The 17,584-nt window shown below is 29.0% G+C and overlaps 4 protein-coding genes across 7 annotated transcripts; 1 reads left to right on the forward strand and 3 right to left on the reverse strand.

Annotated features, from left to right (window-relative positions):
• Positions 1-121: 121 nt before the first annotated feature.
• On the reverse strand, positions 122-3,298 carry LOC143185721 (ubiquitin-conjugating enzyme E2Q-like protein 1). 4 transcript variants are annotated; one of them, XM_076388939.1, is made up of 4 exons: positions 3,153-3,298; positions 2,141-2,396; positions 1,426-1,833; positions 122-1,196 (listed from the first exon to the last, which is right to left on the reverse strand). In XM_076388939.1, exons 2-4 carry the CDS (start codon positions 2,387-2,389, stop codon positions 1,068-1,070), a joined length of 786 nt encoding a protein of 261 aa, XP_076245054.1. In that variant the 5' UTR covers positions 2,390-2,396; positions 3,153-3,298; the 3' UTR covers positions 122-1,067. The 4 variants fall into 4 exon arrangements, with proteins under 4 accessions (XP_076245054.1, XP_076245053.1, XP_076245052.1 ...); XM_076388938.1 differs by having other exon boundaries at positions 2,141-2,403; XM_076388937.1 differs by having other exon boundaries at positions 3,061-3,298.
• A 537-nt stretch (positions 3,299-3,835) lies between these two features.
• On the reverse strand, positions 3,836-5,040 carry LOC143185873 (transmembrane protein 231-like). The gene is made up of 5 exons (XM_076389164.1): positions 4,902-5,040; positions 4,643-4,806; positions 4,444-4,566; positions 4,168-4,375; positions 3,836-4,100 (listed from the first exon to the last, which is right to left on the reverse strand). The coding sequence occupies exons 1-5, from the start codon at positions 5,038-5,040 to the stop codon at positions 3,838-3,840; spliced, it is 897 nt and encodes a 298-aa protein (XP_076245279.1). The 3' UTR covers positions 3,836-3,837.
• A 310-nt stretch (positions 5,041-5,350) lies between these two features.
• LOC143185683 (centromere protein I) lies at positions 5,351-9,739 on the forward strand. Its single transcript, XM_076388870.1, has 15 exons — positions 5,351-5,530; positions 5,655-5,780; positions 6,021-6,170; positions 6,266-6,354; positions 6,686-6,816; positions 6,885-7,062; positions 7,136-7,248; positions 7,318-7,472; positions 7,553-7,753; positions 7,836-7,942; positions 8,035-8,226; positions 8,319-8,443; positions 8,515-8,629; positions 8,720-8,890; positions 8,996-9,739. The coding sequence occupies exons 1-15, from the start codon at positions 5,482-5,484 to the stop codon at positions 9,059-9,061; spliced, it is 1,968 nt and encodes a 655-aa protein (XP_076244985.1). The 5' UTR covers positions 5,351-5,481; the 3' UTR covers positions 9,062-9,739.
• Positions 9,740-11,497: 1,758 nt separating this feature from the next.
• Positions 11,498-17,435, reverse strand: Trf2 (TATA box binding protein-related factor 2). Its single transcript, XM_076389353.1, has 5 exons — positions 17,314-17,435; positions 15,916-16,209; positions 15,025-15,275; positions 14,860-14,954; positions 11,498-14,711 (listed from the first exon to the last, which is right to left on the reverse strand). The coding sequence occupies exons 2-5, from the start codon at positions 16,198-16,200 to the stop codon at positions 14,473-14,475; spliced, it is 870 nt and encodes a 289-aa protein (XP_076245468.1). The 5' UTR covers positions 16,201-16,209; positions 17,314-17,435; the 3' UTR covers positions 11,498-14,472.
• Between the last annotated feature and the right edge of the window lie 149 nt (positions 17,436-17,584).

Raw genomic sequence — 17,584 nt, forward strand, 5'->3', positions numbered from 1 at the left:
TGATGAAGAGATCATGAAGGAAATATAGCGTGCAACGGCATGTGTATTATGAGACATGTAAAAGTGAGAAAAGTGTAAGCTTTTAAATATTGTAACAAAAGGTACAATAAATTATGTATTGATTAGAACAGATAGTTTTATTTAATTACCTTGTTACAGTGTAATGTCCAGTAAAAACAATTTAAAAGACGTGCTAGATTGTGGATATCTCTTCATCTTCCGACGTGTTTACTATTAAAAATATAAACTTCAATGAGCATTGTATTTGGGATAATTAAAAATAAATATAAAATGTTCTATGTATAGTATAAATACAGTGACACAATTGTTAATGTCAAAGTATTACAAAATATAACTGTGCTCTAATTTTTATGTAATTATAGACGTGTAAAATGTCCCCAGAACTAAGAACAAAGTTGATCTTACTCTTCTCGCAAATTTTAGCTATAATAATGTCGAAGATATATTATGTATTTTATTGGGGAGTATTAAATCTAGCAAGAAATTGTGTATTACTGTAAATTAACAAAATATTCTGTCTGAAAACGCTATCTCTTTTCTTCTCTATATCAAAGATGTATTGCCATAAACATTGTATTACACTCATTTCAGATTAGTTAATAAATACCTTCAACTTTCTATCCAATACAATTCTGCAACTTAATCCAGTTACATATCATGTTGATAATTATGATCTCTAATACGAAAGAAGATTGGAAGTATGAAAGTAACTCTTTAAACCATCGTATGTGGATTAAAACAAGCTTATCAGCCTGAACTTCAGTTCAGTTCACTTCATTTCGAAGCTTGTACAGAAATCTCTAACGCTTTCAATAATCAAGCTACACATTACGAACTCTTTCGCTGTTCGTACAATCGGGAAGTAAAAAATGTCATCACTGTTTTCCCATTCCTTTCCCATATTGCATAGTCACAATGCAATTGCATGCTTATACCGAAAGGAAAAGAAACTAACGAAACTTGCGCTTAAAACCCTGCACTCAGTGGTTTCCTCATTGCTTAAGTAACAACCATGTTTTTCTCATTTTTCGGATCAATTCAACGAATCAACCCTCAGCAAGGGGTGGTGTGACCCAACCATACTTTTCGTGAGTCTTTACAAGACTCCTGAAGGATTCCTCGGCAGAACGTCTGTTGAACTCTTTACTTGTTTTAGATTTTCTTGCTACGCGACCCTAAAAAGTCAAAGTCGTGTAAAGAACTTTTTTTTTTAATTTTCCTACTGCAACATTTTAAACGCTAAAAATTCGCCTTATAGTTTTATACTTTTTGAATTTTTTAAAATGTTAGAGCCAAAGCATTTGATTGCTGCTTAACTTTTTATATTTAAAATAAATACGCGCATGTTATATGATTATATAACAATATTATTCTAAAGATATAGCAAAATTAGTTCCATTTTACCTGGCCTTTAACGATGCTAGCAGCAAACTGTGTAATCACAGCCTCAATTGTATACGCGCTGGCCCATCCCCGAGGCGTGAGAAGCTCCATGCAGATAGCACCGCCTTCCATCACGAATCCTTTCTCGATTCGAGGCGAAATAACACGCATAAAGGGTGGCGCGAAAGGAAAATTCTCCGGGAATACCACGTGTAGAAGTATGTAAGGAATATTCAGTTCTTTCATATCTGCTGCTAGTTCACTTTCTGGATCAATTCTATGCAGTCTAACATGCCACTCGAACAAATTATCGTTGACCAACTCCGCGGTGAAGGTTGAATCAAGTCGATGTTGCGTTCTTTGAATTTCACTGAGCTCCTTCATTAAACGACGCAGTCGTACCCTTTTATCTGGCACTACCACAGTGCCCTGAAACAATTTTAAAATTAACAAATTGTATTATAATTCTGGTTGCACTTCTAGCTTTAAACATATTTGTCATTCTAGGAGAGCAAAAAGAATGCAGCATTTTTAATTCTTATTCAATCGTTTACATAATATTTATCATGGTACCCATTGCATTTCTGATGGGATACGTTTCATTATGTTGTAAGTCTTGCTTCTGATTGCTATGAATTTTTTTTTAACAATCAAAATGTAACAAAGGCTGTTTTTGTTACGAGCTATTCAATAATTATACATGAAAGATCTATTTTATAGAAACTAAGCGATGTACCTGAGCAGTGTTTCCGGTAGATTTCTTCGACTTAAAAAAGCAGCTTCCGTGGTTCGAATTACTGGCGCCTGAATTCTCGGGCAGTCCGCCGTCGGATGGTGTTACTGCATCAGGACGATGGCGACTCAAGAGTCTCCTCGACGGGGAGCTCGTCGAACTGCTCGCTCCTTCTTGCTCGGAAATTTTCTCAGAGGAGCGAAAAAACTTCCGAAATGCAGCCACCATCTTCTCTTTCGATCTCGTGGTCATGATTCCTCTGCAACCTACAACCCCTTGACTATAACCCTTCACACGTTACAAAGACAAATACCCAGTCACGTGCAATGAATGCTTATAAGGGTTTCGCAAACATAATTAACAACTGTTAACGATTTTCACGCGCGTTATATGAGCATTGAAATCTTATAAGTAGCACTGAAAGAGTAATAAACAGTTACGTTTAATAAAAAAAAAACGAGCATTAACATTCATGAAAATGTGAATTTGAATGAAATACGAGAAACTGTAAGAACTATTTTTTACTTTCATCCACTGTTCAAATGGCTGTCACATACAAGTGTAATTATAATTTATTTTTATTATATAAAATAGTATAAAAAACATTCTCATATGAGGGTGTATACTTTCAGTACTATCATTAAAAACTAGTAGCAATATTTTATATAAATCGAATTCTTATAAAAAAAGAATTAAAAAGTAACTTAAGTTCTGAGTTAAATTGAACACAGTATGAGACTTAATTGAATATTAATGAAATATTTGATATGGAATGTTTCTTTAGAACAGAATATTCTCTGAGATCTCTACAAGGTGTCATCCTTATCTCAAGCATCGAATTTGAATGAATCTAATCATACGAATTGCTATTCTTGTGTTGTTATGATTAACATGGCTAGATGATAAGAAAATGCAAACGTTACCGTCACGAAAGAAACATCCGAAAAAGTTGCAGAAAGGTTCAGTGAACGTCACAGCAGCGTTCGCAGGGGCTGAATATTTTCACACTGCTCACCCTTTTCTGCTCGACGACCGAGGATTACGCCACAGGAACGTGTCCGATCATTTGCAGATCATTTTAGCGTAGCTAGTGCGAGACACATCGTAATGCGGATGATAAATATTAATAATATAACATATAAGCTGTGTTCAGATGCGAGAATACAAGAGAATAGACAGTTACGATGAGCACGATGAAATAACGCGCAGTCTCCGCTCTCATTGAACTGCTTTAGCGCGTAGTTCGTAAAGGGTTGCGATTTTCTAAGTGTTCAGTTGTTCGTTGAGTAATCACGCTAAAGATTATTTCGTTTCTAAGAAGATTAATGCTTGCAGCAGTATTTAATTTCTGGTACATATTGCTGCCTCCAACCATTTTCCATGTTTTCCATTATTTTTCAACCCCTTTTTCAACAAATTTTTTTTCTTTCAAGACAAAATATGAAATGAAAAATGGTCTTAGTTATAGGATAGCTTAATGTTTAATCCTTTCATAAAAAATTGGTTGCTACTAATTGTAGAAAATCTTCTTTATATTTTAAAGTTAAATTAATGGAAAACGTTTTGAATTCTCTTTTTTGGATACCTGATCTATTTTTAGTAATTCTAGGATTCAGCTTTTATTATTAATTTACAGTTACAATTAGTCATGGTAAAGGGTATAAAAATAACTGAAATAAATCTAATGTAGAATATACAAATTATTTATTTTTCCATGGGATCATAATATAACAGTTCAAATATCGATTTGAAAATAGAAAAACTAAAATACGTTTTGCTATATAGCCAAGGATAAGAAGGCAGGATAAATATTGAATCCATGCCCATTTCAGCTCCTCCCATATACTAGGTTGATAGTAAATTAAGTATTCTCCATACATTAGTTCTCCATGGAAGACTACTGTATTTTCATCTGAGTGAACTACTTGTTTCGTCACATATTCATTGACTATTTTAGCTGAAACTAAAGTAAATGTATATAATTCAGTCCCTTCTAGCAGTAAAGAACAATGTTAGGAAATGATACTAACACTTTCTGTTAGCATTTTGTATAATTATATCTTCCAATGAAGAATCAGATATTTCTATACTATGATTATATGTTTCATATAAACCTTCACTACTCAAAAGACGTTTCTGTTGTAATATTAGATCTCCAGAGAAGTGTATTTTTTGAATCTCTTCATTTAATACATGATTGAACACAGCAATAGATTCTATTGTTGTCTCAAATAATTGCTGCAACAGATTATTGTTATTGATAACTCGATATGAGGAAGCAAAGCTATAACATCAATAGTATATACCTTTAATCTGAAACTGAAGAAAAGTAAAAGTTTAAAAGACTTAATTGGCTTATCTGTATAAAAATGAGCCTCAAAATTTAATACATCTTTTCTCCCATCTTTATTTGTATCTGTTTCTTGTACCTAAAACTATAGTAACTTAATTACTGAATCACAGCTACCTAACATTTATAATGATATAATTATATAACAATAAAACCTTTGTTAATATACAATCATCTGTAATTCTATTATTTTTATATGCTGCAAATGTTGTACAAACTATAGGATTAATATTATAATCCCTATATGCTAATAATAAATATTTATAGTTAAATGATACATCAGGTGTTTCTGTGTACACACGATTTCTTAAAGAGAAGCCTAAAAATTAAAGGATTAATGTAATATTTTTAGTCCTGTGCTATTGCTAATAGTAAACATTCTTAAGTAAATAGAAAACACTAAATATTGTGTACCTCCTGCATTATAAATAATTAAAAATGGCGTAAAAAACGATAATACTATAAAAAACAATACAACTAAAAAACTTAAGGAACATATTTTACTTTTATATTTATAACTGACAGCACTTGAAAATATTTCGATCGCAGCCATTGTAACACGTTGCCTTGGCAACCGTTAAAGAAAACAATTGAAGTTCATTTTATTCTGGGATGAGCCTGTAAGAAATTTAAATACTTAATATTTTTAGAAGTGGTTATTCATTAGATTGTTCAAGCAATCAATATTTTATAAACAGTAAAATAGATATTTTACAAAGTATGTCATGGTGTTCTTAGTATTCTATGGTTTGGATTTTCCCGCCAACAAATAATGTACTGAAAGTTCGTTAAGAATTTTGTCAGAATACCTACGATTGCTGGCAATCGATGTCGGTTGATATAAATAAATGGAGAGGTAACGACTTTTAGTAGTTATTATTGCTCTGGAGGATGAATATCGCTTTGTACGCGCGGTATGACTTTCTCCAGGACGCGCCGCAGTCAAAAGATTATCATGATAAAACTTGGTGATAGTTTTTGAAAATTAACAGTCATGGAAGTTGAGAAGGAGACTTGTATACAATTGTTGCACGATCTGAAGGGTATGTAATCAGCAATCAAAACCAAAAAGTACAGATTATTTGTCAATAAAGGAATAATGAATATTATGCCGGGGGCGATTGAATAATCAAAATTCTCAAATGATTAAAAAGTTTCTATTTACAGAAACAGGGAAAGGTTATTCTAAATACAAGGAACTACTTTCCTCATTAAATGAGTATACAAAAATCGAAGGACTCGATGAAGATGATTTTAATCTATTGGCAGATATTATTATAACTACTAACTTAGGTTAGTACATTTTACAATTTATGTGGATATACAGTAGTACCTGCTTAGTTTGTTATAATCTGAGATCCCTGTCTCAAATCGATAAGCTGTTAAAATGAACATGCTTGGGTATTACTCTGCGATAACAGTTCAAAGAACTTGTGAGAATAAGTAAATTTAACTAAGTGGAAATCTAATCATTTAAGTAAATATTATTATAAATTCTATTGAACTGATAAACTAAAGAAGAATGTTTAATAGGTGCAATGAAACTGGTACCTTTAGTAAAATGTTTAATCCCAAGACGAAGAGTACCTGAACAAACTTTTAAATCATTAACCACTTGGTGTTTGGCTTGTATAAACAAATTACCAATAACAGTATCTACTATTATTATACAGTGGATAATAGGTAATGTTACTTTCTCATTACACATATTTTTATTATTATTTTATTCATTGTTTTTAGGAACATAAAGTATAAGTATTTAATATATGTATTTTCAGGTCTATGGGAGCATCAATTAATAGATAAGAAAGTTATAAATATATACTATAGTGTCCTATTCTATGTGATGCTAAAGAAAGAAAACTTGGTAACTAATTTTCTATAATTTTTGCTCATGAGACAATTAAGATAGTTGTTTGCTGGATGTTGGCTCTATCTATGATAGAAATCTGTAGTTATTGTTAGAGATTTCCAAGCATAAACTGTATTTTTTAAGAAATAATTGAATAAGTATCATTAATAATAATGATAACAGTGTCATGTGTCTTTTGTTACCATATCAATGACTGTTAATACATGTTTCTTAGAGAAAACAGTTTATAGTTGTATATTTCAAATTAATTTAATATATGTGTGAATATATTAAATAATGTATATAAATAATTACATGAAAAGGTGGTTTGTCAATGCTACTTTAGGAAAGACACATAGCTCGTCTCATTTATGTGTTAACTAAACCAGAAGATGTAACACGTAAAGATGTATTGAGACTATTAGCTTTACAACGAAGGTATGCAAGACCTCAGAAACATTTAGTTGCACTATTATCGTAAGTAACTATGATTACAACTAAACTAAAATTTAATAAGTCAAAAATTTACATAAAATGTGTTTTAGATTATTTAAGTCTTACAGGCCTGAGTTTGTGCCTGAGAAGATTTCATCCATAAATATAGAGAGTGCATGGAAACCTACACCAGAAGATTTACAAATTAAGCTTCAAAATGCTAAAGCTCGCTTAGGAGCACAAACACAAGGTACACAGTCCAAATGTATCAATTGGAATGTAACACAGGTAACTACTTGATAGGTATTAGATTCGTAAAAATATAAATTCATCATACATATATCTTACAATACATTTTAAGTTTGCAGATAAAAAGAAAATCGCAAAGCCTTTGCTACCCTCTGTCAGATATTTTCAAATTGGTTCTAATATTTTTAAAGAAAGTGATACAATGTCCATCTTTAATATTAGCACGTAAGTAATTAATATAATAAGATGTAATGATTTATTAATTACAGTCTCTGATATAGTGAAATATTTCAGTATAGAAGAATTAGGAAAAACGCATTTGAATGTAGAAATGCCATGCAATGCCATATCTCTCTTAGGTAACACAGCTGGATACCACCTCCTCACGTTTGCTGATATTCATTATCAAAGCAGATTCTGTCACAATCTCTACAATACTTTGGTACAAGGTATGCATAAAAACTTGTAATACTGTATAATATGTACATATACAAAAAGAAAATTATAATTATTATCTATTTCATTGTAGCATTTATACTAGAAAATGAAAAATTTTCCTCAGAGGATAAAAGTAAATTGCTTGATATGACCATAGAATTTTCACGTTATATGCAACAGGGAATACTCGTTGTTAACCATTTTTTTGATATATACTTCCACCTCAGCATAGGAAATTATAAATCGAAGTTACTAGCCTTGCTACAATGGATGACTTCAATGTCTATTAGTGGTATATTTTTAATATAACGATATTATTCATTAATTTTCACATTGTTACCATCAATTATACTTTAAAAGCATCTTATGTACAGATTTACAAGAAAAAGTATTGGTTTATGTAAAAAACATATTTTACGAATCATCAATCCCTGTCAAATGTGATATTATCAAAACGTTGAGAATATTTATTACGAACTTGGTATGTTAAATTATGTAGCATTTTTTAAATATAATAGTAAACATAATAAAACTCTCTCTCTCACTCTCTCTCTTTCTTTCTGTTTATTACAGTTTGTTAATCGAGGATTTGAAGAGTGTTACGAAGAAACACATACACTATTTTTGGGAGAACCACCAATGGACAATTTAGAGGATATTGTTCCCTTTCTTACAAAGATTTCTGAAAACCTTATTATATCTGGTTTAAATATTCATGCTTATGATATTCTATTACTTTCAGAAGCGTTATTGTTTTATGAAGAGGTAAAAACAAAAATATTTATCTGTATATAAATATTACAATTGATGTTGTATTTTCTTAATAGAATATTTTCTTTTTTACATAAAATATTTAGATGTATGTGTTAGAAAGTCAAAGTACTATACAATCATTCACATTGGCACCACCTGCAGTAATTTATGGAGGTTTTGTTACCAGGAACTGTGCGATTTTATCGAGGATATGTAAATTATTATTAAAGTATGTACCTTCTAATCTTCACTTGTATGGTTCTTGAAAATTATTTCCTTTAATGTACGTTTCTTTTGTAGGTACAATGACATGGCTGAAAAATTAAAGAAACATAAGCAGAAATTATTCAGAATGAAAATGAAAACTTTAGTTGTTTATATACAAGACATTATTAGAGCATTATGGAATGACAAGGTATGTAAAATATAAAAGTGTTAAAACGGTATATAACGAAAGTCTACATGTAAACTGTTTTTGGATAAAAATATTTCTTCTGTTTTTTAGCCATTTTCAGAACGAAGTAACGCATATTTTTTACGAACTCTTTCTAACACAGTGGTAAAAGATTTGAAACATTGTAATTTAGATTACCTTTTAAATATCAGTAATCATTATGCTATTTTACCTTATAAATGTATATTAAGGAAAAGAGGGCTCAGTATAAACACAAAAGAGGTAAGAAGTTGCTTATATATTTTTATTGTATAAATCGTAAAAATAATTGTAATTCATAAGTTTGAAGTGTAGAAACTGTTAAAACAATCATGAATTTTTTTATAGGATGCTATGACTGTAGCTTTATACTATTATCCAATTTTAAATGAATTTCTTAACTATTTTGGCTAAATAAATCAGTATATTTCCAATATTCTTGGGATGCGAATATAAATTTTAGTAATAAATAAATTATAAATTTTAGTGATGAATAAATTATAAATTTTGTATATCATTTTTTTAAAATACAGATATATTTAAAATAAAATATATTTTTTTAATGTTAAGATTTTAACTTGTAAAATTTATGATAATGTAAGCGAGTGTGTAAAGTAAGCATGCTTAGATTAATTGTTACATTTTATTTTCTCTGATTTACATACAAATTTCCACTTATAATTCATTCAACAGTCTTTAATATACATATATATACCTAACGAAAAATTACATAGAAATTATTTCACGAATGCCTTGGGCTTATGTCTTACAAACTATGCACTTCCTCTTTACATGCATTTCAGTTTATTCTAACGATGTCATGCGTTAGCATCTTAATTCATTAGACACATTGCACCAGATTGAAAGTGACTAAAGTGCTTTTACATTTTAAATGATGTTAATGCAAAATAGTAGTTCAATGATAGACTATACCACAAAATTTTTTAAGATAGCGAGTGTGAACATCTCTTTTACGAATTTGTAATTTATGACTTATAATGTTTCATCAAAAATTCTTAAACACATATATGATAGCAATGCAATAGTTTCTTACATATTAAGCGCATCTTATAACTAGTCTTTTAAAAATAAGGTAGAATATGATGTCGTTGTTATTAATAACATATAAGAGGAATAGTAATCAATAAATTACTTATAACGATAATAATGTAACATGCATTTCAAAACTGTTTTAAATGAAAGGTTCAAATAAAAGCAATTTTACTTAATGATTAATACATTCTGTAAATATAATAGCGTATAGAATTCTATAATTCTACTATGTTGTGTAACAAATGAATGAGTTAAAGTTGAATTATAATTTTAACAAGATAGGAGTCAATATGAATTTTTTAAAAATGAGTATTACTCAAATTTTCTTTGTTTAATATAAAACTGATGGACTTATGTGATCATCGTACCACGTAAATATTAAAAGAAGTATCTAATTAAAAAAAAAAGATTAATAATTTATCTTTTACTTCATTGAACAAACTATAATGAATTAAAATATATTGTTAATTTATTATTGGATTATTTTAAAATATACTCTGCTTAATATTGTAACATTTGTACAATCTAAGGATTTTTCATATGAAATTGTCAAGTAACACGTTTTGTATAGATGTTTAATTATTTATTTATTTATTAAGAAGCCATTGAATACGGCTATCCAACAAAGTTTTACGCTACAAAATTATTCATTTACAAATATTACGCCTACAGAGTACATAGAAGGATTGACATTTGTAAAGGATGTTCACCTCTACCAAAATTTCTGATAAATTTATTTTTATACTGCATACAATTTCAATTATAATGCTGTTATCGCGTGTTTTTGTTAATAAATTTCTAAGTATTCGTTTAAATAAAAATTCAGTCAATCTTGAGCAATGTATTTATGTTATCTATATTATTTTTAATTATAACACACTTTCACGAACTGTCTTTGGTGTATGCAAATTCTCAGACTAGAAAACGATAGTTTCAAAATGTCTGGAATGTGAAAATCTATTTAAAAACAATGACATATGAAATTTAATGAATTTGATAAAAATGTATATCATTTTCTTACCTAATAAAAAAAATTCTCATTTCTTTATTGCAGTAATTATATAATAATAAATTCATTTAAAATAGATGGACATGCACAATGCAAAATAAAATTAATTCTCATCATTATAAAATAATCGCAATTGTGTACATAGGGATGTTAAAAATTGTACATATTAAGCTCAGTAGAAATAGAAACATTTGTAATGTTATTTGATCCTTGTGTTGCACCTGTTATATAAAGATTTTCATTTAATTACACGAACAGGAAACATTATGGATTTCTATTTAGAAAAATCCATTTAGATGCATAGATGTTACATTAATAAACCATAAGAATATCTTATTGTCATGAATTTGAAAGCAACAGGAATTGAAAATATTGAATTTATCTCTTAGTTAGATTTGAAAAAAACAGTAGATAAATAGTGTTGATCATAGTCATAAGTGATTGGCAGTCATGCATACAATCATAATATACAGAGGCTTACTTAAAACTTAATCTAAATTACATGGTAATACTAACAAGATCACTGCAGTTCCATATTGACACCAAAATGAATTTGAATATAAATTCATTGAATAATCCTTTTTCTAGATCTTTAATACAACATGCTTGAAATAAATTAGTGTTGTTAATATGTAATATCAAAGATTATTATGATAATATCTAATATAAATGACATTTAAAACAAATAGATTTGACAGTATTAAAAGGACAATGGATAAATCAGTAAAATACAGAAGTAGTTTATGTTTTATTTTAGATCATACGAAATGAAATGGATTTTATTCTGATGTAAAATTATTCATTCCTAAAAATGATATAATTTCTAATTGTGTTTACATATTAGCCTTTACTTCATATAAAAACTAAATATTTCTGTACTTCATGCATACAATTATACACCAATGATATTTGCTCAAAAAACTAACTTAATGCGTTCATTATTCTTATAATCTGTTTAATCTGCTTAGTGGCAAACTAATACAAAGGAAGGGATTTCATACAATGTTTGAAATTAAAACTGTGCGTTATACAGTTAGAGAAGCTATAAGAACTATTAGATTTGTTTTATTTTATGTATATATATATATATTTTTCTAAAAAATTGTTTATTTAAAAAAAGCTACGTGTCACTGAATGTTTCCTTAAATAAATTTCTTTTGTTCTACTTATTAAACAGAACAATGCCAGAAACATCTCTTCTTATAGATACTTATTCATCTAAATAAATGGAAAAGCTTATCAGACTTTGACTGCAACTTGTAAATGCATTTATTTATCGTAGGACTTGAAATTGAAAAATATATATAAAATGAAGGAAAGAATATAAGTAAATGAAATATGACATTTTATAATAAAATTCATAGTATTTGTGATTCTAATAGTCGATACTTTTTGGAACTTTTATTTCTCTGACTGTTTTCTGCAAAAAACCAATGACAATTCGTTCTAGGTTTTCATATTGGTATAAAATAATTATAAAAATATATTGCATTCTACATGTAATACCGTTTTAAATTCTACTTAAAAAAAAAACGTTATACAAAATAAACTGGTATAAACAAAAATGATACATGCTAAACTATTGTACACGCAGTGATTCTGACATTATTCATATGTAACTATAATTTTGATTTCTAAATTTAATCTGTATGAGAATTAAATAATGCAAGATTGGTGAAGGTGCTTCATATTTGGTGTCATGTATGCAATTAAGCTTAAGTCTTTAATTTTTGCATTGAACACACTGAAGGCAGTGACTTTTTTGTAAAAAAAAAATTGTATGTTGTGTATAAAAAGTAAATCTGTGAGAAATCACAAAAATTGAAGTAAGCTTAATACATGTATCTTGTATCTTGTATGGCACGAGGTACAGATTCATATTTATTGTACGATATTGAAAGATATTGCCAATATTTTGTTGCTCATGCATACTTGAAAGGGTATCATAAATAGTATATAAGATTAGTAACAATTACAAAGTATGCATTTTGCTTATTAACCTTTGTGAAGTGTACAACTAATCGTGCACTAGTACATGTCTGGTTAACTCGTTTTATTTACAAGTATGTCTTGCGTCAAGTCCATACTACTATACTTAAATAATTAAAAAATAGTCGAAGAACGTTTCGTTTTTTTTTTCTTACATTATGCCATTTGTATAAAATTTTGTGTTACATGTATACGCAATTTTTCTCATCGAACAAAACTTAAATGTAGCCATGCATCAGTCAAGCTTCTCGTGTTTTATGACATATTTAAACTTTAACTGTTGAATACTTCAGTAATTCAATAACAGTAAAAATATTAGAACATTCATTGTCCCTCAAACTACAATTATGGAACAGTGAAGAAGATGACATGATTCAAATGCACTTATCGTCATGAGGATACTGCAAGTGACAAATAAATAAGATCTTACAGGTAAACAGATTAATATAAGAAACTATAAGTAATGTACGTTACTGCAATCTACTGTATTGTATACATCTCTGTTGTAATTCCTATCAAGCAGAAAACATTATTCTTCTGCTTGCAAGGAGTGTTTTTAAACAAGAGATTTAACTGACAAATTACTCTAAACTATAATTTGTTTTTAAATCTACTCAGTATAAAGATATAACTATAAATAAAGAAGCCAAATCTTAGGACACTGTAATCAGCCCTGCGTAATAATTAAATTTAATATCAATTTTATATTTTTGTGTTTGCTAAGAACAGCCTACAGTTCAAATAGGAAATCAAATTTAATAAAAGAACAAAAAAATTTCAAATCTCTGAAAATGTATAATCTCAGGTCAATTTCATTTAATTTATTTGAATACAAATAGGCTGTTTTTAGCATGACAGGTTCTAATATATTCCATAGAATTGCATATAATTTTAAAATCCATCTGTTGAATTATCTATTATTTTTCTGTACTCGTTACAAAACTTAAACCAAACAAAGAATCACTGTAAAATATTTTCATGTTCACCGAAACATGTCACTGCAATAGAAGAACTAATTATTAATAATGAACAAAATTTTCAGCTTCTTAGATGTTATGCAATCACTTTGCCTCAAATTTTGAACATCCATCTTTGGCACAGTATATTAATTAAGCGAAAATAGATTATATCTAAGAGTAAAAAGAAGTAGAGAACGAAGGACAGCAAGAATATACAAATTTTTGATTGCCGCCACAATACTTCAGTACGCAACCGATCAATTCTATATAATCGAAAACTTGAGAAGCGTGTATTGTTTCATTATCTAAATCGTAGAGGAGTATACTTATAAAACGAATTCTATCTAGAACCGTTTTTGATTACTTAAACGTGTAAGTTTCGTCAAAAGAAAAAGGCAATAGAAGAAATTTTAAACAAATATTCAAAATGATTCAGTGTTACACAAAACGATTATGTGTGTAACATTGCTTTTATACCTATTATTAATGTATGTACATAGATGCATCCATGTACAGTATGTATGTATCTATGTGCATACATGTATATTTGTTAACAAAAGTAGATTATGACAACATGGTTTTAATGATGGAATTCAGTTCAATTCACAATGTCATAATGTAACTATAATGAAAGCACACACATGCGTGCGTTTCTGGCACTCACACATTGTCTTTTTCCACCAACAGAGAAAACGAATGCTTCACTTCACTCTCTATGATAACACTTTTTGTACACAGAGCAGTGCATATCTATTTTCTTTTAATGAACAAGATATAACAGTTTCTTCATGATTAACAGAAGAGCAGCAAACAGATCAGTCCCAGCTGGCATCACTTTCACCATCATCAGCTTCCTCCTCTTCTTCCGTAAAGATACCATCATACATATAATCTGGATCATGTAGGAACTCTTCACGATTTCTTTTATTCGCTCCCATTCTACGCTTCTTCGAATTCAAAGCAAGTTCATCTTCAGCTGTTCTCTCTTTACGAAATTCATAGACTAGTGGATAAATATGTTCAATTGCCGCTTGGACAGCAGCAACATTAGGAGCTGTAATATTCAGTCAGAATTTATTTAGCAGGGTAAAAGGCTCAGTGATTATACTTAAAATGGCAGTGTAATATAGTATGTGTATAGTAGCAGTGTAGTATTTCAGTAGTGCAATTGATACAAATTTTACACAAAATACAGTACAAACCTGTTACAGTAACACTGCCCGTAGAAAATATTTTCAACGTGGCTTTTGGATCTTTTAATTTATAAGTGACACCAGGATGCAATTCTGGTTCATAACTAAGAACAATAAACAACATTAATATTCTTGATCAGAAAAACGTACATACATGTATGTAAATATACTTACTCTGCATTTTCCTTGTGATACAAAGAAAATGAAGTTATTTTGATTGCAAATGGCATGCAACATGTACCTAATACATTGACCACTCTATAATTATTAAATCGTACTTTGAATCCTAACTTTTGAAGCGAACGAGCAAATCTACGAGCAGCAATTTTTGCTTGAACTTCGCTAGTTGCACCAGTGCACGTCACTTTACCCGAAGACCATATAGAAGCAGTAGTATAAGGTCTTCTCAGTTTCATTGTTATCATCTACAACATGTGTGTGTATACAAAAAATGTTATTTATAAATTCACTACTACTTACTTACTTTATTTAATTTTGAAGTAAATTTTTAATAATTTATTGAAAAAAATCTGTCTACTCATTATACAGTAAATTAGAGGTATATTTGTAACTTCAAAATGGACTATTTACAAACATTTCCATTTCAATATCACTATTATCAATATTACTTTTACACGTATAGTTACAATATTTATGAATAAAGGAAACAATCAGGTAAAATTGTATTTACTTGTTTATTAAAAAATTATTATAATTTTATCTCATTCATTATAGACTACAACAAAATTTGAGAAAGTATAGAGGAAGTATTTAGAACAAATGATTTCATTTTCTTTTGACTGTATTTTTTATATAATTCTTATAATAAATTTAATATTATCATAATAAATATATCTTTTATTCACACTTTACATAAAGTATATGTTAAAGTAGAGTAACTTAAATTTTTTCTATATAAATCTACAAAGCAAAAATGAAAAATTCAAATTAAGAATGCCTCAAATTTAACTCATTACATATATGGGTATACATAAGAAAAATACATCAATAAACATTACACAATTTTATTCTATTATAAAAAGGTAAGATTACTTTCAAACATACCCCATTCTCCCTCCTGTATTCCACATTAGATCCATTAAGCGCGATCTCTCTTAAATTTAAGTGACACCTAACGCTGAAGCTGCAGACTACGTTATTAATAACAATATCAAGCTCACGAGGTTCCTGTTCAGGAGGCTCTACGTAAGGTTGGATTTGTCCATCAAACAGTCTTTCATCTTTCTCTTCTTTACATATATTTGTATTATTTAAATTATTTACATCTTCTACATGATTTATCGTGTTTGTTAAAGATTTCATGCCATTCTTCTGAATAGCAGTTGCCATAATATATATCTGAAAATAATAACAATAAAAGTTATGATATTGTTTCTGTTTAAACACCATTACACAGCACTAGTAGGTTGCAAATAATGTTTGATATTCTAATTTCACTCCAAACGAATAGATAATTTAAATTAATGAAGGAAATGAATCATAAATGAATCATCAATTATCAGTACTCAATGATATAATAATATATCATTTTTGTTTGGTCAAACTATGATGAATATAAAATTATTTAGTATAAATAAGTTTTCTTCTTCTGTCTAGGTTCTTAATTTCAAAAGTATTTTAATTTAAGCAACAATTATTCTATACATTTCTTCTGTCTCCAATCACAAGTGAACTAAGGTAGAATACATTTTAACTCATATGTATTATAAGCAGATTTCTTATATGTTTGTAAATTTGTTTCATGCAAGTTGCAAACACAATTCTATTAGAATACTATAAATCTTTATGTCACTTTTACTATTTCTACTATACTTTTACATACTATATATAATTTCACTTTAAATTATTCCTTTTTCTATAATTGTTCAGTTACCCTTAAAAATGAAAAATCATCAAATTTCGACAGAAGAAAAAAGTTAAAATAGAATCCACTAGAAACGATGTTTCGCATTTTGCCGCGTAACGAATGGAAATTACATCACAACTAAAAACATTTTACAAAAAATTGCACATTGCAAGAACATTATCGTTACTATTGTCACGACGTGAATTTTACAAATTAAAAATTTGCAACTGTCGCTCGGACAGTGTTACTCGTCAGATGATAAATAATAAATTTTCTTAATGAATTAAGTTAGAGTTCCCTTCAAAAAATTGTTCTCAAGCTAAGATCGTCGGAATGTGCGAGCACTCGGAGAATAGCGTGATTTCTAAAAGTACGAATGCTTAAACTGAAGATCGGCGGGGAACGTGTTTAGAACAAAGTTAAATACGTCCGAGACGTTCTCTTTGAACGTGAGTCGCGATGACAGTATAATAGAAGACGAAATGCACGATCGCTGTTGTATCATAGAAGCGTTGAAATGCCAAGGGTATTTAAATGAGAGAAGGTTAAAAAATGTTGAATATCAACAGTAAGAGAGAAATAGCAACTACACTCACGTGTGACTATGGTGTATGTGCTTCAGTTACTTTTTAATTAATGATAACTTCTTTGTTGACAAGTACCAAGAGAACACAAAGTTAGCTCAATAACCAGTGCCATTGTTTTCGGCCATCTTCACTAGACTGGCTACTAATCCAAGTCACGGACGCGACAATGATATATAAATGGGAATACTCATTGACAAAATGTTAACACAGAGGATTAGTAATCCTCTGCGATATTAATGTCAAAATCTTTCATTTCTTTCTCTTTTATGTCTTGACATCG

This window comes from Calliopsis andreniformis, chromosome 12 (genome assembly GCF_051401765.1).
Source record: "Calliopsis andreniformis isolate RMS-2024a chromosome 12, iyCalAndr_principal, whole genome shotgun sequence".
NCBI classification, from domain to species: Eukaryota; Metazoa; Arthropoda; class Insecta; order Hymenoptera; family Andrenidae; genus Calliopsis; species Calliopsis andreniformis.

Bases quoted from the DNA above. Each gene is read 5' to 3' on its own strand.
- LOC143185721 (XM_076388939.1), bottom strand. From the start codon at position 2,389: ATGACCACGAGATCGAAAGAGAAGATGGTGGCTGCATTTCGGAAGTTT. The intron at 1,834-2,140 runs GTACATCGCTTA...AAATTGTTTCAG, and splicing joins CTACCGGAAACACTGCTCAG to GGCACTGTGGTAGTGCCAGA. The intron at 1,197-1,425 runs GTAAAATGGAAC...TTGACTTTTTAG, and splicing joins CTAGCATCGTTAAAGGCCAG to GGTCGCGTAGCAAGAAAATC.
- LOC143185873 (XM_076389164.1), bottom strand. From the start codon at position 5,040: ATGGCTGCGATCGAAATATTTTCAAGTGCTGTCAGTTATAAATATAAA. The intron at 4,376-4,443 runs GTATATACTATT...AATCTGTTGCAG, and splicing joins TCTTCAGTTTCAGATTAAAG to CAATTATTTGAGACAACAAT. The intron at 4,101-4,167 runs GTTAGTATCATT...CATTTACTTTAG, and splicing joins ACAAAATGCTAACAGAAAGT to TTTCAGCTAAAATAGTCAAT.
- LOC143185683 (XM_076388870.1), top strand. From the start codon at position 5,482: ATGGAAGTTGAGAAGGAGACTTGTATACAATTGTTGCACGATCTGAAG. The intron at 6,171-6,265 runs GTAATGTTACTT...ATGTATTTTCAG, and splicing joins TATTATACAGTGGATAATAG to GTCTATGGGAGCATCAATTA. The intron at 7,943-8,034 runs GTATGTTAAATT...TGTTTATTACAG, and splicing joins GAATATTTATTACGAACTTG to TTTGTTAATCGAGGATTTGA.
- Trf2 (XM_076389353.1), bottom strand. From the start codon at position 16,200: ATGGCAACTGCTATTCAGAAGAATGGCATGAAATCTTTAACAAACACG. The intron at 15,276-15,915 runs GTATGTTTGAAA...CACATGTTGTAG, and splicing joins AATACAGGAGGGAGAATGGG to ATGATAACAATGAAACTGAG. The intron at 14,955-15,024 runs GTAAGTATATTT...TATTGTTCTTAG, and splicing joins TATCACAAGGAAAATGCAGA to TTATGAACCAGAATTGCATC.